This window comes from Fomitopsis serialis (genome assembly GCF_022376445.1).
Source record: "Fomitopsis serialis strain Sig1Antser10 chromosome Unknown B0H18scaffold_25, whole genome shotgun sequence".
Classification (NCBI taxonomy): domain Eukaryota; kingdom Fungi; phylum Basidiomycota; class Agaricomycetes; order Polyporales; family Fomitopsidaceae; genus Fomitopsis; species Fomitopsis serialis.
Window position 1 is genome coordinate 126845 of NW_025954985.1, and position 24652 is coordinate 151496.

The 24652-nt window shown below is 57.3% G+C and overlaps 8 protein-coding genes across 8 annotated transcripts; 1 reads left to right on the forward strand and 7 right to left on the reverse strand.

The window, feature by feature from the left end:
• B0H18DRAFT_1001439 (uncharacterized protein) lies at positions 1 to 1282 on the reverse strand (the record flags this gene model as incomplete). The annotated part of the gene is made up of 4 exons (XM_048028303.1): positions 1 to 136; positions 182 to 321; positions 381 to 711; positions 737 to 1282. 3 exons carry the CDS (start codon positions 1280 to 1282, stop codon positions 254 to 256), a joined length of 945 nt encoding a protein of 314 aa, XP_047894542.1. The 3' UTR covers positions 1 to 136; positions 182 to 253.
• Positions 1283 to 1332: 50 nt separating this feature from the next.
• Positions 1333 to 2358, reverse strand: B0H18DRAFT_1118131 (uncharacterized protein; the record flags this gene model as incomplete). The annotated part of the gene is made up of 5 exons (XM_048033719.1): positions 1333 to 1541; positions 1605 to 1749; positions 1788 to 1817; positions 1878 to 2021; positions 2077 to 2358. The coding sequence occupies 5 exons, from the start codon at positions 2356 to 2358 to the stop codon at positions 1333 to 1335; spliced, it is 810 nt and encodes a 269-aa protein (XP_047894543.1).
• A 3887-nt stretch (positions 2359 to 6245) lies between these two features.
• B0H18DRAFT_263845 (uncharacterized protein) lies at positions 6246 to 7371 on the reverse strand. The gene is made up of 2 exons (XM_048037327.1): positions 6592 to 7371; positions 6246 to 6538 (listed from the first exon to the last, which is right to left on the reverse strand). Exons 1-2 carry the CDS (start codon positions 7132 to 7134, stop codon positions 6398 to 6400), a joined length of 684 nt encoding a protein of 227 aa, XP_047894544.1. The 5' UTR covers positions 7135 to 7371; the 3' UTR covers positions 6246 to 6397.
• A 218-nt stretch (positions 7372 to 7589) lies between these two features.
• B0H18DRAFT_954107 (uncharacterized protein) lies at positions 7590 to 8329 on the reverse strand (the record flags this gene model as incomplete). The annotated part of the gene is made up of 4 exons (XM_048042238.1): positions 7590 to 7694; positions 7827 to 7956; positions 8058 to 8192; positions 8301 to 8329. 4 exons carry the CDS (start codon positions 8327 to 8329, stop codon positions 7590 to 7592), a joined length of 399 nt encoding a protein of 132 aa, XP_047894545.1.
• A 3463-nt stretch (positions 8330 to 11792) lies between these two features.
• B0H18DRAFT_1118134 (uncharacterized protein) lies at positions 11793 to 13671 on the reverse strand (the record flags this gene model as incomplete). Its single annotated transcript, XM_048033720.1, has 10 exons — positions 11793 to 11853; positions 11912 to 12075; positions 12138 to 12150; positions 12201 to 12250; positions 12313 to 12408; positions 12466 to 12524; positions 12951 to 13149; positions 13205 to 13370; positions 13411 to 13493; positions 13546 to 13671. The coding sequence occupies 10 exons, from the start codon at positions 13669 to 13671 to the stop codon at positions 11793 to 11795; spliced, it is 1017 nt and encodes a 338-aa protein (XP_047894546.1).
• Positions 13672 to 14615: 944 nt separating this feature from the next.
• Positions 14616 to 16282, reverse strand: B0H18DRAFT_1118135 (uncharacterized protein; the record flags this gene model as incomplete). The annotated part of the gene is made up of 8 exons (XM_048033721.1): positions 14616 to 14871; positions 14929 to 14999; positions 15060 to 15119; positions 15235 to 15294; positions 15570 to 15629; positions 15689 to 15779; positions 15854 to 15954; positions 16022 to 16282. The coding sequence occupies 8 exons, from the start codon at positions 16280 to 16282 to the stop codon at positions 14616 to 14618; spliced, it is 960 nt and encodes a 319-aa protein (XP_047894547.1).
• Positions 16283 to 18854: 2572 nt separating this feature from the next.
• On the forward strand, positions 18855 to 20465 carry B0H18DRAFT_954110 (uncharacterized protein; the record flags this gene model as incomplete). Its single annotated transcript, XM_048042239.1, has 5 exons — positions 18855 to 18971; positions 19044 to 19445; positions 19512 to 19536; positions 19896 to 20170; positions 20244 to 20465. 5 exons carry the CDS (start codon positions 18855 to 18857, stop codon positions 20463 to 20465), a joined length of 1041 nt encoding a protein of 346 aa, XP_047894548.1.
• Positions 20466 to 23497: 3032 nt separating this feature from the next.
• B0H18DRAFT_954111 (uncharacterized protein) lies at positions 23498 to 24460 on the reverse strand (the record flags this gene model as incomplete). The annotated part of the gene is made up of 5 exons (XM_048042240.1): positions 23498 to 23845; positions 23898 to 23998; positions 24045 to 24169; positions 24231 to 24406; positions 24440 to 24460. The coding sequence occupies 5 exons, from the start codon at positions 24458 to 24460 to the stop codon at positions 23498 to 23500; spliced, it is 771 nt and encodes a 256-aa protein (XP_047894549.1).
• Positions 24461 to 24652: the final 192 nt, after the last annotated feature.

Here is a 24652-nt window from a genome sequence, read left to right on the forward strand (position 1 = left end):
TATCCTGAAACTATCTTGACGAGCTTTCAGCGTATTACGATTGTTCAAACTTGATACTTTCGGTATAGAATATGTGACGTACGTGACACTCATGTCACAGCGTAGCCACAGAGTATGACCGGTCGACCTACCCTGTCTTTATGGTGTCAGCATTCCATCAAAATATTGCGGTATAACCTACGGTGTTCCTACGCTGTCGCGTAACCGTAATGTGTCATCACAGAGTCGACCCATGTGTCCTCGACGTCGAGCACTATTTGATGAGGCAGGAACCGAGTTTGCCTTCGGTTCCGACTCCCTGACTGACATGGGTTACCTCGGCTGCGAATGCACGAAGCATTGCAATGGATCCGAGACGCTAGCAGAACGGTGGCACTCACCATTGCATTGAACTTCCTTGAGCTGAACCATGTCCACGCCCTGCACGGGCACCGTAATCTTCTGCGACAAGCCGCTAGGGCAGCGTTGCAGACTCGCACGACGTCCTGGACCTGAGCCTTGAGCAGCCTCCTCGACAGCGCTCATGCCGTTCTCGGCGGCCGCAGCGAGCGGGCCGATCGGGACGACCAACGAAGAGCTGAGCTGGGGCACGTTGACGTCAACATTCGTGTACAGGTTCTTGCCGCAGTGAGGGCTGTGTGCGCTCTCCGCAGTCGACGCCGGCGGCGCAGACTGCGGCGCGATCCGCTTGACCCTCGGGTTGCCGACCTCCTTGAGCGAGATGCTCAAGGGCGACGCGTCGGAGGCCGTTGCGCCCGCGTGGCTGCTGCATCTGGGGCGTAGTCTCGCTCTCGGCCTCCGCGTTCGCGTCGGCATTGAACATCTCGACGTCCTTATCAACACGATGGGGGTGATGGTGGTGGCCGTTGTTGTCCATCGTGCTCGGGCTGTTCTCCACGGAGCTGCTGGGCGTGCCGATGAAGGGCGGCGTCGACGTGGCCGTCTGGCCGATGGAGCCGTTGGCCTCGGCGCCGTCGCTCCGGGAGCTCGACGAGCTTGTGCTGCTGATAGGAGGGTTGTCGCCGACGTTGCAGCATTTCTTAGACTCTGGACTGCTGCTCCGGGACGCCTTGATCGCTGCTATGGTCTCCTCGGCCGTGTACATGCGGCGGGCGATCGCGGTGAAGGAGCGGAGGACACTGTCGGTCTCCCAGTCTGAGGAGCTTTCGGACCTGGGCACTGGGACAAACGAGAGGCCGAGCTCGTAGGCGGGGAGTGGGGCGACGAGATACTGGTAAAAGGGGTGCCCAACGGGCGTATAATGGTCAGTGATGGGTGCCATTGTCGTGGACAGTGAGCAACGAGTACTTGGCGGAGGCGGGAAAGGGGCACTCATTTCAGCTCCAGCCTCTCCGCCTTCATCTCCGCGAGGTGAAATCTCGACAGAGAGACGGCTGCGGCGAGGGGAGTAATGGACGAGAAGAAAGGGTGGTCCCATGCCAGACGCTCGTACGATCGACTTGTGGGTTGCGCTCGGTCAAGCACCGGGACCACCCTCGCACGCTCGGCCAGTCCCGAGCTCTGCCATGATAGAGGGAAGTCTGCAGCATCGTTTCAGCAGGCAGGCGATACCGCTCTAGATGTCGTGGATCTGATAAACATACGGGACGGCGTCACCCCACTTACTCGGATCGCAGGCGCAGGCGGCGCACGTGCTAGAGCTGCCAAGCTCAAGGGGCTGACTGTCTGCCCTCCCGTGGCGTCCCGGGTCGCGTACCAGCCTGAAGTCAATTTGCCCGTGGGGAGGGACTTGTAGTAGCGCGTGAATCTCGGTGATGAGCGCAGACTGCGCGCTGGTCGGTAGGTGCGGTTCCAAACTGCGGAAGTGGACGTCAGCATCACCTCTCCACCGGTACACACCAGGAAAGGGGACGTACAATGATCTCGATGTCGTCCTGGTGGCAGATAGAGCCCGAGTCGGTGCACTTGGAGACGTCGGAGTTACTGGGGTACGACGCGCCGACGGTGTACATGCCCACATACGCGGTACCGCCGCTCGACGCCCAGCTGCGCGCGAACGTCTACGTCGGGCGGGCATCCTGCGTGCTGTCGGCGGACGTCGTCGAGGAGACATACGTCGAGTGCTTCAGCAGGCGGCTGCCACTGACAGAGCGAACGTGCCGTCAACACCATCGTCGTAGTACGAGGCGGTCTTGGACTGCGACGGGAAGGTGGCGGTGAGATCGAGAGGGCTGGTGATGAGGTCGCCGTCGCAGACCGCGTGGGTAGCTCGGATTGGCCAGCTGCAGGGACAACACCGCAAGCGTTGTTCGGGAGGGAGCCTTGTGCGTTTAGGATACGGTCGAGCGAGAGGGGTCCGGGCACAACGTGTCCTAAGCGCGTGAGCTGCGCACCCATTGAAGTCCTGAAGCGAGCTCTGCATGGTGATATACAGAAAGCCACAGTCCTACAGGCCATTGAGCACGGGCAAACTCGTCGCTATGAACAGATAACATACCCTTGGATCCCATTGCAAGATGGCATACTCAAAAAGATTGGGGTGCAGCGAGCAGCGCCCTGATCATGTTTGCCGTGCCAACGGTCTGCGTTACCGTACTTGACAGTGAACCAGACGACACCAGACGTGTCGGCGGCGCCCTTCACCGTGCCGAGTGGTGTCAAAACTCGGGTGGACGACGACGTCGACAGAGACGTCGAGCAGAGGAGCTTTTGAAGTCAAGGTGGGGAGTGTTCACAACGCGCCCTCCGGGATTGACAAGGACTTGGGATCAGCAATGCTCGTGCGAGACGCATCGACGGACACCGCTGCCGCCTGGAAGGAGAGGAGAGGAGCGGCGAGTGCTAGGAAGGCGACGATGAGCGATTGAGGACGAGGGGTGGAGATGCCTAGGGCGAAGGGGGCTCATGAAGAGGATGCATCGAACAGTAGGCCTTTGAAGCGAGAAGTCTAAGGCCGCACCCAAAGCTACGAGTCCAACGGCAAGGAATGAAGGGGGAGGGACGGGGGAGGAGGAGAAGGTAAGGGACGGTGAGCTGACACATTCATGGGTGTTTGTCGCGCGGTAGCGCGCCGTGCTTCGTCTGAACGCCTCCTTTGTTCCCAATATGGCAACTCCCCAACGCTCAACGCTCAGCGCTCGCTCACGCTTCCGTCACGGTCCCCGGGCTCAAGCTGCAGAACGAGAGACCTTCTACGTACGCCCGCCATTACCCACCGCTAGGCACTCCCGGCGACAAAACGCGCATTCGTTAATCAAGGTCGGCCGGCCAGTCCACCCGCTGACGCCGACGAACGCTGCCCAAATCCGCACAGGAGCGGAAGCACGGATGCCTAGCGTAAAAGCAGGTTTCACCGTCTTAAGATTGCCCCAGTAGATATGATGTACATAATTCTCCAGCCCGAGCAGACATACTGTGTAGTCATCAGATGCTCACTATGTTAGACTAAATTGCAACCATTTGGCGTCGAGTGGTTCAACTACCCAGGGAGACTGCGCGCATCGGGCGCGCAGACCGGCGATATTCGTTCACCATAAACATCGAAGACTCTTCGTCATACGAAGTTATGCACCTCCGACGTCCGCCGATTGAACTGGCATAAACTGCACACGAGGGGGGCACCTCTTTGACCGGTGGCTGATGCGACGTAGACGAGTACGACACTACGTAGATGGGTAGCAGGGAATTGTCGGCGGTGACCCCGCGCCGGCAGGCTTTGCAAGTCCTTGTTTCCGGCGGCGAGCATACCATACGCCGCGTACGCGGACGGCGATCGTCGTTCGCTTGATCTATCCAGCTAACATGTGCAGGTGGCGTGACTTGGATGGGTGCGACGCGACAGACGAGGACGACGCGACGTAGATGAGTAGCGGGAACTTGTCGGCGGAGGCCCCACGCCGGGAGGCTGCGGTACGCCGCGATCGGCTATCCAGCTAACATGCCAATGTAAGTATCGGCGGCGCAACAACTGAGCCGATGTCACGTATGTGCTGCGGCATGTGCGTGGCCCATCTCCGGAACGCACGTTCCGAAGATGGGCATCGTACGGGCAGCAGCTCACGGCGATCTCAGAAACTCGCACAGCAGCCCGGGGGGATTGCTCCGTAAGGTCGTCAGTTTGAATCGTCGACCCTGGGCCGGCACGCTTTACGAGCCCATGTTGTGATGGTGATGTTGGCAACGTCAACGTCACCATCCAACATGGGCTCGTAAAGCGTGTGTCCTTCGTGTTGCAGGCAGCGCCGGGGAGCATGCACGTGTTGTGTATGCGATCGTCGTCGGCTCGTGGATGCGATCGACCTCTGCCCGGGCTTAGAATCGTCAACGAGTCGTGCATAGCGTCTTCGACAACTTCGGAATGCAAGCTGGACGCCAGCGAGGGAAAAGAAAGCCGGATGCCAGTGAGTCAGCAACAGGTGCATAGGGGTTGAGGACGCCGGAACATCGGTGATTGAACTTCAATGCGGCCGATCGCTCGCGCTCAGCGGTATCGCCAGCTGCGACTAGGGCTGTCTGGTGTGACATTAATTGTCAGTTCATGTACCCACGGGCAACTCGCAATTAGACACACTGAGGGTACAACCGGGGCCCGGTATGGCAGGTTCGTCGGCCTGAGCACGCAGTGGCATGTGTGCAGGATGAAGGCGGTGGATGAACCGCCTATAAGACGAGGTTTTGGGTCTGTAGCGAAGGCGTGAAGAATGTGATTTCGGCGGGTTCGTCGGCCTGTGTATGCAGTGGCACCTGTGCAGGATGAACGCGAAGGATGTACCGCCTAAAAGACGAGGTTTTGGGTCTGTAGCGAAGGCGTGAGGGATACGGGCTCGGCAGCGAGAGTACATGGTGGCGTGTGGCGGTGCACATGAGTCGTGTTGGGCGGAAACAGTGGGTGGGTGGGAGCTCTTTGGCCGGGACTTGGGCTTACAGCTCTCGAAACGCACCGTATTTATACAACTCTGGGACTGGAGCCACTCCGAGCCCGAACGGTACGATGTAAGCCCAGTCAGTAAGACTACAAAGTAAGGATACAAAAGAAGTACGTAGCTGTGGCAGCGGCAATGTGGCACCCCGACGCCACTTCGAGTGCAACAATGGATGCATAGGGATGCATGAGTCGAGATGAACCGAATGACGAAATAATCGAGGGACAAACGAGATGGATGTAGAGAACTAAAGGGGTGGCCTTGTGTTCGGTGCCGGTAGTGGCGCCTGCCTTCGACGAGGCCCACTCGCACTTCTGCTCGCGCTCAGGCGTCACCGCGGTAGCGTGGCGAGCTTGTGACGAGCGAGAAGGTCGATCTCGTATGGCACGGCTTGAGCGCGAGCGCGGTCTACAGATGTCACGGATTGTCGCCTTCGTAGGAGGACGTGCGTACGGTGGCTTGCCGGTGACCGGTGTGCCTGAGGTTAAGGTTGGCGGCGCATACGCCCCGATATTCAATGTTCCGGGCGATGGTGGCAATGAGGGGCACTATAGAGGTGGCAGTAGGACCTGCAGAAGTCCCTGCATAACTGCAGAGGCCACATAGACAGTCGGGGCGCGATCACGTTATGCGCTTCTCGGCAGTCAGCAAGGTCAGTCTAACCAGCCGCAAGAGCCTGCAGATGGCCCGGCCCTCGCCGCGGATGCAGTCAACCATAAAGCGGAAGGATACACAGCGTAGGTCGAAGGTATTAGGTATCCGTTTGAGTACGGGTCTGAGTTTGAGTAAGACGAGAGCGGTAGGGTGCCCTGTGAAGTACGAGGGGATATGCAGACGTCGGATAAGCCGGCGGCGGACTGTATATATGTCCACAGGGGAGATCGACCTGGCCGGGAGCGTAGGCGATTGCGGTCGCTTCAAGATCGAGTGCCCGAATGTACCAGGGGCTTGCATAGCAGACAGCCGGGGGCGAACTGGGCACACTGAGCACCTACCGCGAGGTCGCAGGGCTGATCGTCGCTCTTCGGATTCATGGTGCACCGGCGCTGGACGCAACAGAGAGCCCCGTGTCCGAGGAGGACGAGGGGAGGATGAGGAGGAGGACGAGGGGGATACATTTAGAGCTGCGCAGACGCTGCGGCCATCGCACTGTGCGTCGCAATGTGCACGACATTTTCCTGGTCCGTCGCAGACAGGGCCTGAATCGTGACTCCGTCGTCCAAGGCCTGGGGCTCCAGTTGGTCAAGCGTCGTGCGGAAGCCGAGGTCTTCGTAGACTCTCTCTTGCTGGAAACGGACCTCATCGTCCATGTTCCGAGATCGAACCAAGGGTTGATTGCTCTGTATACTCCCAGGTTCTGAAACGTCCTTCGTAGTCCCTGCGACAAACTCCGTGTACCCTAGTATTGAGAGGTCTCGTTCGGTTCCCGGTAGGGTGCATGTAGGCGCCATGTTCGCACAGCCCGAAGCTTGCCGCCGCCGCAGTGCGTAGTACAGGTGCAGAACTTATTCGGTCTATTGCCCTTGCAAGATGGCATGCTTATTTGCGACTATCGAATACACAGGTCGTTTGCTACGAGGGCTGATTCGGGAATAGGAATGTGTAGTCTTTGTCGGACACTGATTCCGAGTCGCTGAAGCGGGCGTATACACAACCTGGGTGGCCTGCTTTAGACATGCAATCAGCAAGAAAGCAGTGCGTTACATACCGTGAGGCTAGGGATTGTCTTGCCGGCAACGTCTGGCTGTGCGTCTTCGAGGTAGCGGCGGGCAGCACAGGCGTCGACTTGAAGGGGGCGCTCTCCGCAGTCGACGCCGGCGGCGCAGACTGCGGCGCGATCCGCTTGACCCTCGGGTTGCCGACCTCCTTGAGCGAGATGCTCAAGGGCGACGCGTCGGAGGCCGTTGCGCCCGCGTGGCTGCTGCATCTGGGGCGTAGTCTCGCTCTCGGCCTCCGCGTTCGCGTCGGCATTGAACATCTCGACGTCCTTATCAACACGATGGGGGTGATGGTGGTGGCCGTTGTTGTCCATCGTGCTCGGGCTGTTCCCCACGGAGCTGCTGGGCATGCCGATGAAGGGTGGCGACCGTCTGGCTGATGGAGCTGTTGGCCTCGGCGCCATCGCCCCGGGAGCTCGACGACCTCGTGCTGCTGATAGGAGGGTTGTCGCCGACGTTGCAGCGTTTTTTGGACTCTGGACTGCCGCTCTGGGCGTCTTGATCGCTGCCGAGGTCTCCTTGGCGGTGTACATGCGGCGGGCGATTGCGGTGAAGGAGCGGAGGATACTGTCAGTCTACCAGTCGGAGGTCTTTCATACTTGGGCACTGGGACAGATGAGGGGCTGAGCTCGTAGACGGGAAGCGCGGCGACGAGATACTAGAAGAAGGGTGCCTAACGGGCGTATAATGGCCGGCGATGGGTACCATTGTCGTTGACAGTGAGCAACGAGTACTTGGCGGAGGCAGGAAAGGGGCACTCATTTCAGCTCCAGCCTCTCCGCCTTCATCTCCGCGGGGTGAAGTCTCGACACAGAGACGGCTGCGGCGAGGGGAATGGTGGACGAGAGGAAAGGGTGGACTCGTGCAAGACGCTCGTACGACCGAATTGTGGGCTGCGCTCGGTCGAACGCCGGACCACACTCGCACGCTCGGTCAGCCCCGAACTCTGCGATGAGAAAGCGAAGTCTTGTTTACTTGCAGCATCGTTTCAGGCAGGCGATACCGCTCTAGATGTCGAGGGGCTGACTGTCAGCCCTTCCGTCGCGTCCCACGTCGCGTACCAGCCTGAAGTCGCGTTGCCCGTGCTGAGGAACTGGTAGTAGTGTATGAATCTCGGCGATTAGCGCAGACTGCGCGCTGGTCCGACGGGCTGGGTGCGGTTCCAAACTGCGGAAGTGGACGTCAGCATCACCTCTCTACCGGTACACACCAGGAAGGGACGTACAATGATCTCGATGTCGTCCTGGTGGCAGATAGAGCCCGAGTCGGTGCACTTGGAGACGTCGGAGTTACTGGGGTATGACGCGCCGACGGTGTACATGCCCACATACGCGGTACCGCCGCTCGACGCCCAGCTGCGCGCGAACGTCTACGTCGGGCGGGCATCCTGCGTGCTGTCGGCGGACGTCGTCGAGGAGACATACGTCGAGTGCTTCAGCAGGCGGCTGCCACTGACAGAGCGAACGTGCCGTCAACACCATCGTCGTAGTACGAGGCGGTCTTGGACTGCGACGGGAAGGTGGCGGTGAGATCGAGAGGGCTGGTGATGAGGTCGCCGTCGCAGACCGCGTGGGTAGCTCGGATTGGCCAGCTGCAGGGACAACACTGCAAGTTGGTCGAGAGGGAGCTTTATGCATTCAGGATACCGTCGAGCGAGAGGGTCCGGGCACGACGTGTCCGAAGCGCGTGAGCTGCGCACCCATTGAAGTCCTGAAGCGAGTTCTGCATGGTGATATACAGAAAGCCACAGTCCTAGAGGCTATTGAGCACGGGCAAACTCGTCGCTATGAACATATAACATACCCTTGGATCCGGTTGCAAAATGGGATACTCAAAGAGATGACATAAATCGGGTGCAGCGAGCAGCGCCCTGAGCATGTTTGCCGTACCAACGGGAGTCCGCGTTCCCGTACTTGACAGTGAACCAGACGACACCAGACGTGTCAGCGGCGGCCTCCGTGCCGAGTGGCGTCAAAACTCGGGTGGACGACGACGTCGACAGAGACGTCAAGCAGAGGAGCTTTTGAAGTCAAGGCGGGGAGTGTTCACACCACTACGCGCCCTCCGGGATTGACAAGGACTTGAGATTAGCAATGCTCGTGCGAGACGCATCGACGGACACCGCTGCCGCCTGGAAGGAGAGGAGAGGAGCGGCGAGTGCTAGGAGTCCTACTAGTAGGAGGGCGACCATGAGCGATTGAGGACGATGCTTGGAACGTTCTGAACACCTCCTTTGTTCCCAATATGGCAACTCTCCAGCGCTCAGCGCTCAGCGCTCGCTCATGCTTCCGTCACGGTCCCCGGGCTCCAGCTGCAGACTGACGAATACACGCGCAGGCCGAAGAGCGAGTAGGCGGGCAAGCAGACCAGCGATACGGCCAAATCAGCAGAGGGTCCTTGTACCGAGATACACGACAAGCTCACATCTCGACGTTCCGCACTGGTCGGATGATTCGCCATACCGACGCAGGCGGGTTACTCGCGACAGGACTCGCTCGAGAGTGCGCAGCGGGTGTTGTCCACGTTCAGGGATAAATGGACACGCAGCGCGCGCCGGTGGATGGAACGGACTATAAATGTCCACGGAATGACGAGGTAAGCAATACAGCATGATGCGAGACGGTGTCACGTACCTGACGGCTAGCTCACCAGGACCCTCTACCCGCTGCGCTTCTGCACGCACGCGATTTCCAAGGACGGCAATGGGATGCCCTGCCAGTGGGCAGCCGTACAGACCGACGCGCATCTCGCGGAGATGAAGTGCGGCGCGAAACCAACGGCGCCCGCTCGGTCCACTGACGCGCTCCCGGAGGTCGTCGGCTGCCAGACAAGGAACCGCTTCGTCGCGCACTGAATTCAATACGACGATCGGCTGCTCTGGTAGCCAGCGGCATCGTCTACTGGCCGGAACACCGACGGCGCTGCGCAGGGCTTGTTGGGTACGCTCTGCCCTGTGCACGTCTGTCAAACGTAGGTAGTCCTGTTGAGCTCGACGTGAAGTTGAGGTTCCTGCGGTGACTGACTTTGAGACCATGACGGCGAACTCCATCGACTCACCTTAGTCCATGCCTGTGACCGCTGCACAGGTCGTGACGGAGGCGAGCAACGCTCCAGCCGGGTCAAGGAGTAAGCGTGTCAGCCATAAGCAATCCCGCACCTCAGTCGGGACGCGGCTACAATACGAGGACTCGTGAGCACTACGGATGAACTACGCGAATCAAGGTTGCGACTTACCGTTTTCGAGTCGGCGGCTTGCTCCGTATCCGACGCGAATCCCGTCACAGGAAAGGGAGGTGCAGGTCGTATCTGGACGCTGGACTCGGAGGGATGGTGTAATGAGGAAGAAGAGGGATGCTGAGATGGGCGGCGCTGGCTCTCAATATCGCGTCCTAGTGCCCGTAGCGCCGAGTGAGCAGAGACGCGGGAGAGAGAGCGCGAGGCGAGCACACCATGCAGGAGGATGTACTAAGCTGCATTACCCACAGTTGACAACTTGACTCAACGTGCTTACTTTGCCAAAGACACACGATGTGGCGCGAAATATAGTTGATATAATCGACATTACTCTATCTGACTGCGTGTCCAGCGTGTGCCCGCACGCTGCGAGTTGGTGGATGCGCCCGCCAAAGTCGTTGTGACCGCGGGTGGAGCAGAGCAGAGCAGAGCGCGACAAGGTCGTGACCGCCCGCGAAGAGGGCGGTGGCACATGCCGGATTTGGTGACCCCGAGTGGTCACGACGAATCCGCCTGAGAACGAGTGACCTTCTACGTACGCCCGCCATTACCCACCGCTAGGCACTCCCGGCGGAAAAACGCGCATTCGTTAGTCAAGGCCGGCCGGCCAGTCCACCCGCTGACGCCGACGAACAACGCTGCGAAAATCCGTACAGGATCGGAAGCACAGATGCCTAGCGTAAAAGCAGGTTTCACCGTCAATATCAAAATGGTCTACAGCCAGCTCACTTACGTTGAGTTGCGTGTCCGTATCATCCTTCACTAGCAGAGATGGTGTGACATCCTGTAGAAGCAAACAACAGGAGGCTCAGAAAAGATCGAGGGTGGCCAAAGCAGAGAGAAGAGTGGTGCACCAACGACGGCGACGAGCGAGGCGAGGTGCGTGAAGGCTATACTCGGCACTTCTGGCAGTGAATGACGCAGTATGTGCTGCGGCATGCACGGTGCCCATCTCCGGAGTATACATTCTGTATACTCCGGAGATGGGCACCGTGCATGCCACCGCAGATAACGGCAAGCTCACTGGCATAAACTGCACACGAGGGGGGCACCTCTTTGACCGGTGGCCGAGGCGACGTAGACGACTACGACACGACGTAGATGGGTAGCAGGGAATGTCGACGGTGACCCCGCGCCGGCAGGCTTTGCAAGTCCTTATTTCCGGCGGAGAGCGTACCATACGCCGCGTACGCGGACGGCGATCGTCGTTCGCTTGATCTATCCAGCTAACATATGCAGGTGGCGTGACTTGGATGGGTGCGACGCGACAGACGAGTACGACGCGACGTAGATGAGTAGCGGGAGCTTGTCGGCGGAGGCCCCACGCCGGCAGGCTGCGAGGGCGAAGTACGCCGCGATCGGCTATCCAGCTAATATGTCAATGTAAGTATCGACGGCGCAACAACTGAGCCGATGTCACGTACGTGCTGCGGCATGTGCGTGGCTCATCTCCGGAACGCACATTCCGAAGTTGTGTATGCGGTCGTCGTCGGCTCGTGGATGCGATCGACCTCTGCCCAGGCTTCGAGTCGTCAACGAGTCGTGTATGCGATCGTCGTCGGCTCGTGGATGCGATCGACCTCTGCCCGGGCTTAGAATCGTCAACGAGTCGTGATTGGGGTCCTCAATGAGTCATGCATAGCGTCTTCGACAAGTCGTCTTCGACAAGCCGTGCATGACCGGAGAAGCGCACGCAAGGATTCATGCGGCAGGTTGAGCGGAATGCAAGCTGGACGCCAGCGAGCGAAAGAAAGCCGGATGCCAGTGAGTCAGCAACAGGTGCATAGGGGTTGAAGATGCCGGAATATTGGTGATTGAACTTCAATGCGGCCCATCGCTCGCGCTCAGCGGTATCGCCAGCTTCGACTAGGGCTGTGCCGATGTCGCGTACCAGAGTTACTCTGAGTGAGCGCATCGCGCGGCGGCAGACCGACACACCCGGTCACTAGGCGACGGTCTACTGACTGTTTGGGGTCGATGCAGGTCGATGTAGAACTGTAGCCGCCTTCCACAGACCCCTAAGGCATATAGAATGAATGAGGGCTCAAGTGAACTAGGTGCCAGCTGTATACGCACCATGCTGGACTGTTGATCACGGCGAGCAACTGCACATGTGGCCGTCGCGACTTCGATGGGTGCGGCACGACGTAGATGAGTAGCGGGAACTTCTCCGCGGAGGCCCCACGCCGGCAGGCTTTGCTAGCGACGGTGCCTGCGAGGGTGAAGTGCGCCGCGATCGGCTATTCAGCTAACATGCCAACGTACATATCGGCGGCGCAGCAACTGAGCCGATGTCACGTACCGTTGGAGCCACTCTGTCAGTGCGTGAGCGCAATGCGCAATAGCCGGTCGGGCGACGGTTCACTTCCGACTGTTCGGTGTCGGTACGTGACTGCGACCATCTTCCGTAGGCCCCTGAGGCATATAGAATGTCAATGAGGAAAAACCGAGAAACTAGGAACCAGCTGTATACACACCGTGCCAGACTGTTGAGTGTCGGTGTGGGACTGTATACGCGCCGTAAATTGGGTTGCTGAGTGTCGGTGTGGGACTGTGGTCGCGTTCCGCAGGCCCTTGTAAAATATTGAATGAGGAGAAATTGAGAAATCATGAAACAGCTGTATACGCACCGTGCTAAAGCTTTCGACGGATATGCGGGTCTGTAACGAAGGCAGGAGGAATATGCGTTCTGCGGCGTGCGGCGGGGGGCGTCAGCGAACATGGGATGCGTTGTTCGGATGGTAGCGGTGAATGGGCGAGTCACTCTTGTAGCGAAACTCGGGCCCTCGAACTGCGCACTATATATATTCCTTTAGGTGTGAGCCACTCCGAGTCCATGCAGCATGATGTAAGCCGTACCAGTCAGGGTACAAAGGTCAGAGTACAATCGAAGGGAATTGCAGTGGCAGTGGCACTCCGACGCCACTTCGAGTACAATGAATCGAAAGATGAGTCAGTAAAAGACAAACGAGATAGAAGAGGAGAACTAAAGGCTCAGAGGTTGTAAGGCCTCGACCAAGGCGAATGTGGTTGGTGGCGAGGAGCTCTTTGCAGTAGGGGATGGATGCTGGGGTACCTGGTCAAGCAGTCGTCACTCAGCAGCGGAAAGACGGACTAGATTGTGGAGGGAAAAAGTCGGCGAGAAATGTTAATACGAAGGGCACGCCGTGCGTAAGGACAATGTCGCCCGTGCAGATCTTCACAGTGACGCCAGCTTGGAAACAGTCCGCGAAAGCATCCCGATGAGAGCGCCTCCGATACCCGTGATCGCGATGAGAGTCATATCCTGCATGCATGAAGTCTTCATACTCAATCTAACGATGAGAAGGTGTGAACCACATAGGACGAAACCAGGCGTAGTGCACTTACCTCGTCCTGCGCAATATACGGCGCACGTGCAGGTGGCCAGGACTCGAAGTCACGATAGGGCAGCGCAGTCGCTCTCAGCTTCCAATTCGTATAGAAGAAGATTGTCCGCGACACGTTATCCCTTGCCAGGTCGTCCATCTCCCTCGTGTCGACACCAGTCGACTCGCTACCCTCCTCAGCCTGTATAACGCTGACGAACACCGTACCTTCCGCGCAAGGATGTCGCTTGCGCCCTCTTGAGGTATACGCGACACCTGCTATCGTCCAGCTTGACGACGACGTCAATTGCCTAGCACGAGCTCGAGAACGGGAGCATCTGCACGACATCCGCCGCCTCGCACGTCTTCCTGTAGTCCGCTCAGCTTCGCTAACTTGAGCAGCGCTATCTCCGTCTTTCTCCCGACGAACATAAGCTCTTCCGTCTCCAGATCCGTGACCTCGAACGCCGTCGAGTTGATCACGGGCATGAGAGGGCGCGCGTGTAGGCACGAGAGGGTTCGCGTGTGGGCAAAAGAGGTCGGGCACAAGATGGCGGGCATGCGGGCGCGAGAGGGCAAGCAGACGGGCGAGGAGGAGGGCAAGCCGAATGCACGATGCGTAGACTGGTGGGGAAGTAAAGGCACTACGAGCTGATTGCTCGTCGAGGCACCTACATGGGACTAGCAACAAAATTCGACACTAGGTACACAAGCTCACCTTCACTTTTTGTCCGTCAGCCTTCCTTTCGTTCAACACTCCCGCCCCTAGTCCTGTTCTATGCCTCTTCCTTTGTCCATACTCGTTGCGCTTGGGCAAGTTGTCGTGCTCCGGTGCGTTGTCTTTGGGCTGTAGGGCGACACGAGAGCCAGTGTTAAGTTGCCCAAGAAATCAATGACAGCATTCGCAGCGAGTATGTACTTCACCCGACGAGATCGGGAAACTTGCCGCAAGCCGCGCGTTCAGAATGTTCCTCCTCTGACGCACGGCAAGTGAGGAGGAGGAGGAGGTAGACGTGGAGTTGCAGCCAACGGTCCGGACAGCAGCGCGAGCAAATGACAAATAGGGTGAGACGACAGGAGACGACTGGCATCTGATGTCGGGATCATGATGCAGATTCGGAGGAGGAGGGGATTGAGTAGTAAGGGAACTTGGTTTCATCACGTACGTCGCCCGACGTATATGTAGGCTCCTCAGCTCTGTGACTACAGACACTGGGTCGTACGGTCCTTTGTCTGCGAAACTGAACACTGGCAGTACGAACCCTGATGACAGCGCCTCCGAGGCGTACCGCCTGGATCTGTACTGCGTACAAATCACGATCGCGCCACCGCGGTACCTAGTTTACTGTCCGGTGAATCAAACTCATTGGTTTATGACGATTACTAGGTGACAGAACATAGTGACTGCTCGACGAGAACAGTCGGAATACTGATCAGAAGAAATGGTCCCACACGCCGGCGAGGAGCTCTCCAGTGGGACGACCACCCTCATTCGTGAGGAGTGCGACCTGCAATGCAATATCCTTGAGCGTCAAGTCCTCGTACGGTTTTTCAGTTAAGACAGTGCGACATTGAGGGCATGTGTACTCCTGCCTAGGCTCCTGACCGTACGTACGCTCGTTGTGCAGTGCTACCGACCGAAGCCAGTCGTATAGGCATGACCAGCAGAACGCATGCCCGCACTGTGTGCTATATGAAGAAACCGCTGAGCGACAACGTCATACTGAAAGAAGCGTAGACACGAACACGATGGGCCTAGAATAAACCGATGAACAAATCGCACAAGTCATGCTCTCGATCAACTTCTTCACGAAGGCCTGTCCAAAGAGTGCCCGAGATCAACCAACGAAGGCAGTGACAAGCCCTGATGAACGTACCGATGCTTCATTCAATTCTGCGCCTTGTTTAGCAGCTTCCTCCATCCATTGCTGACATTCCTAAGGTAGCAGTAGCATCAGAAGACATGAGTTGTTGGACGCATACGGTGAACGAACCATCTATAATCAATGACATTCAGGAAACATGGCTCAGGATAGTTAAAGACGACTTCACCTGAGCTGCAGTGGCAGCGCCTTCCATTTCCATGGCCTTTATGTTCGACTGCTCCAGCTCCTAAGGACAGTGCTATGAGTGAACACCACGGTGTAAAGCAACGAAACTCACAAGCTGTGATCTTGTGAGCCGCGCATACATAGATAGTAGAATGTATAATCATGGTCCCACCTTGCTCGTTGTCATCAATCCCTCATATTCTGCTAACTTCATCTGCATCTGGTTCAGAACCTGGCCGGGATGAGAACAAGCCTCCATCATGATGTGCGTCAACGAAACTGACCAACTATTGAATATGTGAACAACAAGCGCATGATCAATAGGCTATGGATCACCTTCGCCGCGTTCGCCGTCGCTTCTTGTTTATCTGCCTTCCCCTTCCAATGATCTAAAACCTGCATATGTTGTATGATCGTGAGAATGGCTTGGTCGCTGCGCATCACGGAATACTAACTAGCTGCATCCAAGCCTCAGTGCCATTCGAGTTAATGAGTAGATCGGGCACACCGTCATTTCTTTCATGCGGTCTCCTGGCAGACGAGCTTCTGTCTCCGATTGCTTGCGCACATAAGCACGTCAGTATAGAACATGGAGCGCCAGCGGGCTGAGATGCACATACCTGGGCATCTGCAGGTGCACCATGGCGTCTCCCAGGCGCCGCTTGCCCTTCATGGTGTGGCGTTCTCGACTGCTGGCGAGGATGTAAGACGCTTGAATGAGCTTGTTGTAATATATAGAACATGATCATGGGGCTTACTGGTTTGGTATGAGACGTCGTTCCGCTGACCTCTGCTGCACCACTGGTCGACCGATTGTTGGTACCGTCGTCACTGGAAGAAATCTCAATGACGGTCGCAGTCGAAGATCCGACATCTGCTTTTCCCTTCTTGCGTGCCTTGCGAGACGACTTCGTCGCACGTTTGGGGATGGGAGCTCCGCCGCGATCGTCGTCAGAAGAGATCACCAGTACGTCCTTCAAATGGTCATCGAAAGGGAGGTCTGGCTTCTGGGCAGCATAACGTACCAAGGCACCTCCTGAGGTACTCATTGTAGTAGTTGAAGGCCGGGCGGCGGCCACAGCTGTCTGTGTACCAGTACGAACCGGTTAAGCTTGCGATCTCTGCACAGCGTCCACGGCTTTCTCTTAAGTCCTACGGCGACAGCGATGCACAAAGCAGCACTTACTAGGCGAATAATAGTGCTTCTCCGGCGCCTTCGTGCAGAGCGTACAATACAATGTCTTGCCCATCACTTCGGCAATGCGACGGTCGTCCGCTGCACGGTTGGTTGTCTAGGGACTTTCGTCGGGACCGATGACATCTCGTATGGCCAGCGTGTACGTCTGCGACGACCTCCGCTGCCCGCTGCGACGGGGCCGTGCGACGTATTCATCCAGTCTTACAGTTGTATCAACTGATGGACAAGGTGACCGCGAAGCCCTCAGCTACTGTCGCAACTCATGGTACTCGTGCTCTTCATATAGTTGTGTCGAGTGTATATGGGCGACAGTACGGCGTAGTTGATCATCGATGCCCATATATGGCCGTCAACATCGTGAGGGTTGACGGTAGCCTCGAGGAGCCAGGTGGCAGCAGGTAGCAGCGCGTGCATGAGCCGTCGTACTCAAGCACGGAGGCGCGCTGTCGACACGAACGGCGGCAACCTTCGAGAACACAGCATCGGCATGCCGAGGACGGTGTTCGCGTGTTTCATTTCCCTAGCAAAGCTCATGCGGAGCGCATTTCGGGCGACGGGCATGGCGCAGCGGGGAGAGTATCAAGATGTCCGCGGCGTCTCCCGGGACGGTATGACCAGCCGTGAGCTGTGTAATGCGCAAAAGAAAGTGCAACAATGTGGCGAGGAACACCCCCGCAGCAAGTCCGGTGCGTATGGATGCATTGGCTATGCAATCGCAGTCGCGTTGTGTGACTGGTTATCGGCGCTGCGAACTTCTGTCAATGGTGCGCGCCGAAGCATGGGTACTATCAACTGACCTGTACGAATTACACACCAGCACAGTGTTCCCACCTTTTGCCCAGAGCCGTGACAGGATTGAAAGAGAACCGGGGGCACGGCAGACAGCTGCCTACGCGTGATCCACGTTTGGACGTGGGTTGGACACGAGACGGCACCAGGACAGCGAGCACGAAGAAGCGCGAGACGGGAGAGCTTGCATGGGTAGATAGCCCATTGAGGGCCAGACTGCAGGCGAGCGACCTTGGCTGGACCACGCAGAGAGGGAGCAGTCTTCGCAGAGCAGGACAGGTACAGCCGTGAGTACGCCTCAACAGCGTGGCGTCGCGACGTATGTCGCGAGAGGAGCATCGCGGCTGTGATGCGCCTGACAAGCCTCAGGCCTTCAGGCTCGCGGTTGCCGACTCACTTGCTCCCGTCCTGGTAGTACTGGTGCCCGACGGTGATGTCCTCGGGTAAGTGCAGCGCCGCACTCCCGAGGCGCTGCAGGTCCGGCTCGCGCATGATGCGGCGCATCTCAACGGAGGAGGAAACCGGGACCATTCACTTGCGTCGATTCCAGTCGCCGGACGACGGGAATGTCAGGCCGCCGATAGCTACTAAACCAGGAGCGTACACCTAGCTGGGTTCAGCTTCATCGCCTTGCTGCGGCGTATCCAGTTGAGGTCGTCCAGCGTCGCACGGGGCTCCTCTCGCACGTATTCTCTGACCGTTAGCCAAGCATTAACAGGCCGTACGTCTCGGGGGCATTAATATTCAGGTGGACGGAGAAGAAGCCGTTGATGAGGACAAAGAGACGCAAGAGCTTCACGAGTACGTATGCGTGGACGGGCGCTGGTAGGTGCGATGTTGTCGTCCGCATCGGGAGAACGGTACCCCCCGAACAATGAAGAGCCCGAGTCGGTCGTATTACGTCGCTTTTGCGACGGCGGTAAGTATCAAGGTTCTAGGAGCCCGTCGACCGATGTGTGAGCGCCCGATTGGAGAGGAGGAGGAGGAATCCGGGCGTAACTGGCGGCGCAATGTCGGGGTCATGATGCCAACTGTTCGTCTCGGCCGATGGTCGTGTCGTCTAACGAGTGAAGGTGATTCAGAGTACCTGCCCTCGTGGACAGGCGACGCCCGCGCATAGGATCCTCAACGATAGCAAGGCGGGCGGGGATGGCCTACGTGTTGGTCGCGGGAACTAGGCGGAAAAGGCAGAGGACGTCCGACGATGAACTCGATGCTGCCCGAAAGCTGAGGAGAGGGAGAAAGCACCCAACCTGCGCAGTGCATTGCCCGCAATGGGCGCTGGCTCGAGGGAGATGGTATCGCGCGCGACAGGAGTCACAGCAGTTTCATCAAGCGCATGGCGAGAGGAAGAGATGACACTGGGCCTGCGCAAATCGTCGGTGGGAGGCGTAGATATGTTAGAACGGACGGCCGATTGACATGGCGTGCGCGCATCCCGCACCACCCGCACGGCGGGGGAGACAGCCGCGTGAACACATGATTTGACTTCCCGCGGCCTCTCGCCGCATCATTGCCTCCGAAGACAACAATGGGAGATGCCAGTATAAAGGTATGCTGACGGATGCCACATATAACGACCACTACTACTTGTCTGTGGTCGCCACAATAATCCGTTTGTCGCCACTTCTCAAATGTCGAACTCTGCGCCTGGTCGTCACAAGTATTTGTGCAATGAACCGCAATGCAACAAATCGGACTTGGACTGCGCCCTGAAGCGTTGTAAAGGATGCGAAATTGCCCGATACTGTGTACGTAGGCCGCATCTTTCGCCTTGCAAAATGTTCTCACCTTCATCCCTTTCTTCTTTGACCCACTGATAGTCGAAGACCTGCCAAATCAAAGATTGGGGCCATCACAAGCCGGAATGCCTCAGACTTCGCCATATCCAGCAGACTCCAGCCGACGCGAATTTGCTGCATGATGTAAATTCTTGGTTTGGTCACAACCCTTCCGTCACGGACATCGTGGCTTTGGCGATGAGGTCCACTGGTCTCCCTGATGCCCGCAAGAACTTCGCATTCCACATGGTTGTGGAACACAACCCGATGCAAACACGGAAGTGCGACCGCATCCGAGTGGCATCCCACGCCCTCGTGTCCTGGGGCGATCTTCCTGCTCTCGGCTTCAAAGACACATTCGCCGCGGAGATGCAAGCTCAGAGAGAGAGGATGGAGGAGACGGCCGGCTCTGTTCAGCCTTATGTTGTGCTGCTAGCGGTCCAGGTCATCAACCCACGCCTGTTGTTCGGAATACCTTACCATATCGATCGTCGTATGGTCTGATCATAGGCTTGGGATGTGGGACTCAAAAGATGTAAGTGTGCCTCGTCTTTGTCGATGATCAGTCAACTGACATGAACCAAAAGGAGCCCGGCGATGTACACCGTTTGAGGGGTGTGTGTATGTGCAATGCGCTGTGTTTGTTAAAGGGTCGCGTAGCATATGTACTACGTACCACAATGAGAATGTATTATAGTCCGAGTCTTGCTGCTCCCGACTCCCCACAGACCATTCCAATGGCCTTCTAGTCAGACTCCACCGTGTACCCTTCCCAAACTTGATCTTCTCGCCCTTCCCGGTGATGGGCCAGCGATGCCTTCCGCTGCCTGTGGGACGGAGCCGGATGAGGGTTCTCGATGCCCGAGCCGGCGTATTTCGTTGATAGGTTCGCAGACTTACCTGCGGCCACCTCGGAAGCAACGCCGCCGCCGCCATCGATATCGGCGTGCACTTCAAGCGCGCCCGAGTCTGACTTGGACGCCAGCAGCGGCCCCTACGACAATTGCAACTGTAGCGACTTGAAGCCGGGCCCAACCTCCACACCTCGCACCACCACGACGCCGGGCCCGACCGTGACTACGTACCGTGGCTTGCCTGTCTCCGATGAGCCTTACCCCGACGCGAGCCGCGCTGAGAGCGGCAGCGGTACTATCTCGACGGGCGCTGATGTGAGTGTCGGTGCGACCGTCGATGACTTTCTCGATACGGTCCTCGATAGCCCTCAAGTTAGTCAGTTGACAGGATGAGATGCGGGTGGACAGCCTCTACCGGGTTCTGCACCAGCTAGAGCAGGGGTCCCACTGCCAGTATACTGGTGTGGATGCCGAGGAGAAGACAGATGCCGCAACGTCGACGGGCTCGAGTGCCATTGGACCGATAGTGAAAGAGTTAATTGGGATCCTGCGGGACCTCGCTCGGGCTTCACGAAAACTTCGTTCAGTTGCAGGGACGTTGGCTGATTAATATGGTAAGCAACACGTCTTACCAAATAGCGGGTATCGGCGAGTTGTATGGCTCCTTGGCTGTCCTCTCGCCTCGTAGCCGTTCAAGTCTCGTTCGTTCGATGGTTATTGGGTGTATCCACACCCATGGCGTCCGGTGAAAGGAACACGGTAGAAGGTGAGGGTGGCTCCACAGCAGACCTAGGCAATGAATGAGGCGTCAGGAGACAGTCGATTTGTGAATGTAGAAGGTAGAAGGACGAGAGCACGGGAAAGTGTACTGGGCATAGTTTGGGTTCGATGAAGGAGGTCGTGACACCACGTCTAGTACGTCCGACCACGGAGTAGAGCTCGATGCTGGGCGCGGCGACAAAGGGCCATCGTCCTTAGTCAGAAAGGCAATGTTACCCATAAGACTCTGAGCGCGTTGGCGAAGGGCGACGTGTCTCGTACAGTGTTGGTGACCCCATTCGAAGGCGTTGGGCCGCTCATCACATCACTCCTTATAGTACTAATCCTGTGAAGAATAGGTGAGAGAGGTGGCTGGCCAGACTTTATAAACGACGCTCGAGCCCGGGGACCACTTTTTGACTCAACGATATTATGATAGGGAGTCCTTGAGCGTAGTGTGATCCAGGCGGCTGAACGGCGACCCGAGCAAGATCGCGATGATGTAGTCCACAGTGCTGCGCATTGATGACAACCTCATCATGGGGGTCTGCCGAGAGCTCGAGCAGCACGCTGTAGATAGTGAAGGATGAGGATAGGAGCACTCAACGTGTGTCTTCGTCGCCAAAGCCGTCCAGCTACTCCGTAGGTGCTTGCGAAGCTGCATCCTCCTCGTGCCGAGGTGGGAGCACTATGCCTCCATCGTCGCCTCCCCGGTGAACCCGTGCGCAGACAACAGAATATCTTCCATTCCTTCACGAGACAGCTGATGAGTATCAATAGCTCCTTCCTGATCATGGGGCTCGCACCTTCCTTGATAACCAGGGTAGTGTCTATGACGACAGCGACCTCCATGCCAAAGTGAATGAGCTCCTCCAGTCTGTGTACCGCTGCCCCCGACGCCGAGCTTGCTAAGATCTGGCGAGCTCGACGCAGTCCCGTAATGTCCAGAGGGCGTAGAGGGCGACACTCCGCACCTCCGGCGGGTTGGCCGGGAGCAGGCCAATCAACCTATCTTGCGTGCCTCAGTCTACGCCGTACGACTTGATCTCGCCGTTAGCATCTCACATTTGCGTGGTACATAGCGCCGACCATTGCCACAGCAAGTTGTCGTTGTCGTTAAGATGGTCACGCGTCAAACAAGTGCGCGCGCCAGGACACGCTCTGTCTGTGGGGGTAGTCACGAGCTATCGCGGGGAGGATCATGAACGGGCACATAGCCTTGTGCTTCGAGGGATGTGGCTGCTCGTCCTGTACAGCAAGGATGTGCACGAATTACTTGTGGCCCTGGTTGTTGTAGAGCTCGACTTGGCATGATGGATCCACAGCGGCGATGCGTGCCTAGATGCAACCGACGCGGGTGGCAAGTCGGCCGATACAACCTGAAGGGGACGAGATAAGCTACAAGTATGGTACTAGTAAGATGCCAATGGTGAGGACGATGTGCTTTTGTAGTCCATGGTCCCAAGCCAACGAATTGCGAGAGAATGATGAGCATACAGAGACGATGAGGCTGTGCGAGTAAGAGCTACAGCATGATAGGTATGTAACTGACCTAGTGGTTTGCAGGGGACGAGGCGGTGCGTCACGTCACGTGATTGCCATTGCCCGTCTGATGGGTGCTCGCGAGAGCGAGAGGGAACTGCGCTGGCATCGGACGCCGTAAGCTGGTCGCTGAAGAACATACTGTGAATGTAAGTGTACGGCTGCTCGACGGGATCGGGAGAAGCACCGGGCCCGTGCTGTAATCCCGGGCCTGCGCGTGGTCCGACAGAGGTTGCTTCAGCTTCAGTAGAGGAGGTCCCAGGAGTCGGAAAACTGCCTTGAACAGGAGTCAACGGCCAAGTATCATGACGCCCGCAACGGATGCGTGTGTCGCGGGCAATGTCTGAGGCGTGCAATAATACCTCTTCATGGCCCGTTTCGCTATCGCTAATAGGAAGCTCCGGAACAGGAAAGCGATCAGTACTACCTATGGCTGCGAAGGCCCAGTTAAGCTCCCTCGATGGCGTCCGCCGATCCTTCGAGTCTCCCGTCAACCCGTCAATTGCATTATCACGTCGCCTGTTAGGCAGAGGATCGCAAGCATGAGAAACGTCGATTTTGAATTCGCAGTGGAGGACTAGGGATGCACTCACCTACTCACACGGAACGAATTGCTGCAGCGACATCGCCCCCCGGGTCTGTGCTTTAGAAGGAGCGTCACTGCGACGGGTACGCCGCGCGTCGAGCGCGGGATCTACCACATCGAATTCAAGGCCGGATAGGTGTGTGGGTGGGTAAGACGAGATGAGCGTATAGACTCGGAGGCTGGACGACCTGGACTTGCGGTGCAGGCCTTTCCCTCATATGTCAGCAACCCGAGACGAGAGTCGTGTCATTGGTCGTACCCCGGAGGTGCTGCCAGTGCACGAGCGCGACGTAACGCCAGTAGACATGAGGAAGAGGAGGAGGCAGTTATTCGGAGCAGGTCTAGAGGATGTCCACCGGTAGGGGACGACTTTTGCGCAGCTCCAGTTGTCAAGCTCCCATACTGTCGTTAGTAGGCACATCCCTCAAGGCCTGCCGCGGAGGAGATCACTCCTCCTCGACAGATCGATCGGTGCTGAGATTGAATATTGATATTGAGTACTGAGTGACAGCAACGTGAGATCGAAACCGACATTCATAGGTGTTCCTCCGAGTCATTGCAAAGATCAAATGCGCGTAGAGCATGCATGATGGTTTTCAGCGAGTAGTACCATAAGTTGACCATAGATCAAGGGTCCACGATAGATACATACAGGAGAGAGTGAAGGTACAGTAACATGGCACGATGCAGCCACAAAATTTCGTCGGGCGGACGCCGGCAATTGGACACGGGCTCGCCCAGAAATCCAGACTCAACTACGATCCCTGCCCGGTGCGGCGTAAACAGTTGTATACGGAAGCAAGGATATCGATCAGAATCCAGATCCATCCCGCCACCATGGATAGGCAGCGATTGAAAAGCGAGACGTGTATCGGCTTGCCTATATCCTGGAACACCGCATGCAGCGCAGTTCCTGCGACGACGTTGAACGTGCGTTCGAGGTTCTTGAAGTGCTCTATCGTTGCAGCTTGGCGGTGTTGTACGTCGGCCTTGCAGTCCCCAAGGCATTGTATGACGGACCAGAAATCTCCACGGTCTTCCAGGGCGATCAGATAACAACTATGGGTTGGGACAGTAGCCTTCCAACGCATCGTCATTTGTTGCTGTGAAGTGTATCAATGAATATCGCAGACGTCATTACATCAAGTGGCTTACCTCGTATATAACGAAGTGAACCAGTGCAGTAATGAGGGTCTTGTAGTACACCTGCCGCCCAGTTTCATGGTTCAGCACATTCAATATGATGGCATCTACGCCTGTGGTGAGGGACGTAGTGGACGCATGATCGAAAGAGGTACTCACACATCCCCGGGTCCGGGAGCTGAACAACAAGCATCGTGCCTTCTTGCTCGGGGCCAGTGAACATGCCAGGCCGGCTCGCGGCTAAGCAGTTCGTCAACTTCACGCAGAGCAGGACATTGTACTGTCTAAACATACGCCACTCACATCAGCAAATGTCGTAGTTAAGCTGATGGAAGGGCGACTCACAACATGCGTCCATCGGACTGTCTTACACAGAGTGGCTGCGACCAAGACGGCATTGCACTGATGAGCTCCAATGTATGGCTGCCCGTGAGCGAAACGAATGCGGATGCGGCCGATACGAGAGGAGGAGGAGGAGGAGGAGGAGGAGAGGGGGGATCGAGGGTTGGGGCAAGCATCGCCTAGAGACAAAGGGAACCAAGAAATGAACCTACTGTTACATACCGCGAATGCATTGTGTCATCATCACACGTTGCTATCGATCTGCGTGCGTAGCGCCCGCTCCGCTCGAGCTAGCGACGTTGGAACTCGAGCCGCCACATTCGCAAGAGCTCCGTCGGGCGGACAGCGAGAAGCAAAAGTTCGCAGTCGACGAGGCGTCAAAGATCTCCTTGATCGCTTGCTAGATACGCGATGTGTCAGGAAGA

Excerpts from the sequence above, each read along its gene's own strand:
- B0H18DRAFT_263845 (XM_048037327.1), bottom strand. The coding sequence starts at position 7,134 with ATGTACACCGCCAAGGAGACCTCGGCAGCGATCAAGACGCCCAGAGCG. Across the intron at positions 6,539-6,591 it reads AGACAATCCCTAGCCTCACG|GTTGTGTATACGCCCGCTTC; the intron begins GTATGTAACGCA and ends CAGGCCACCCAG.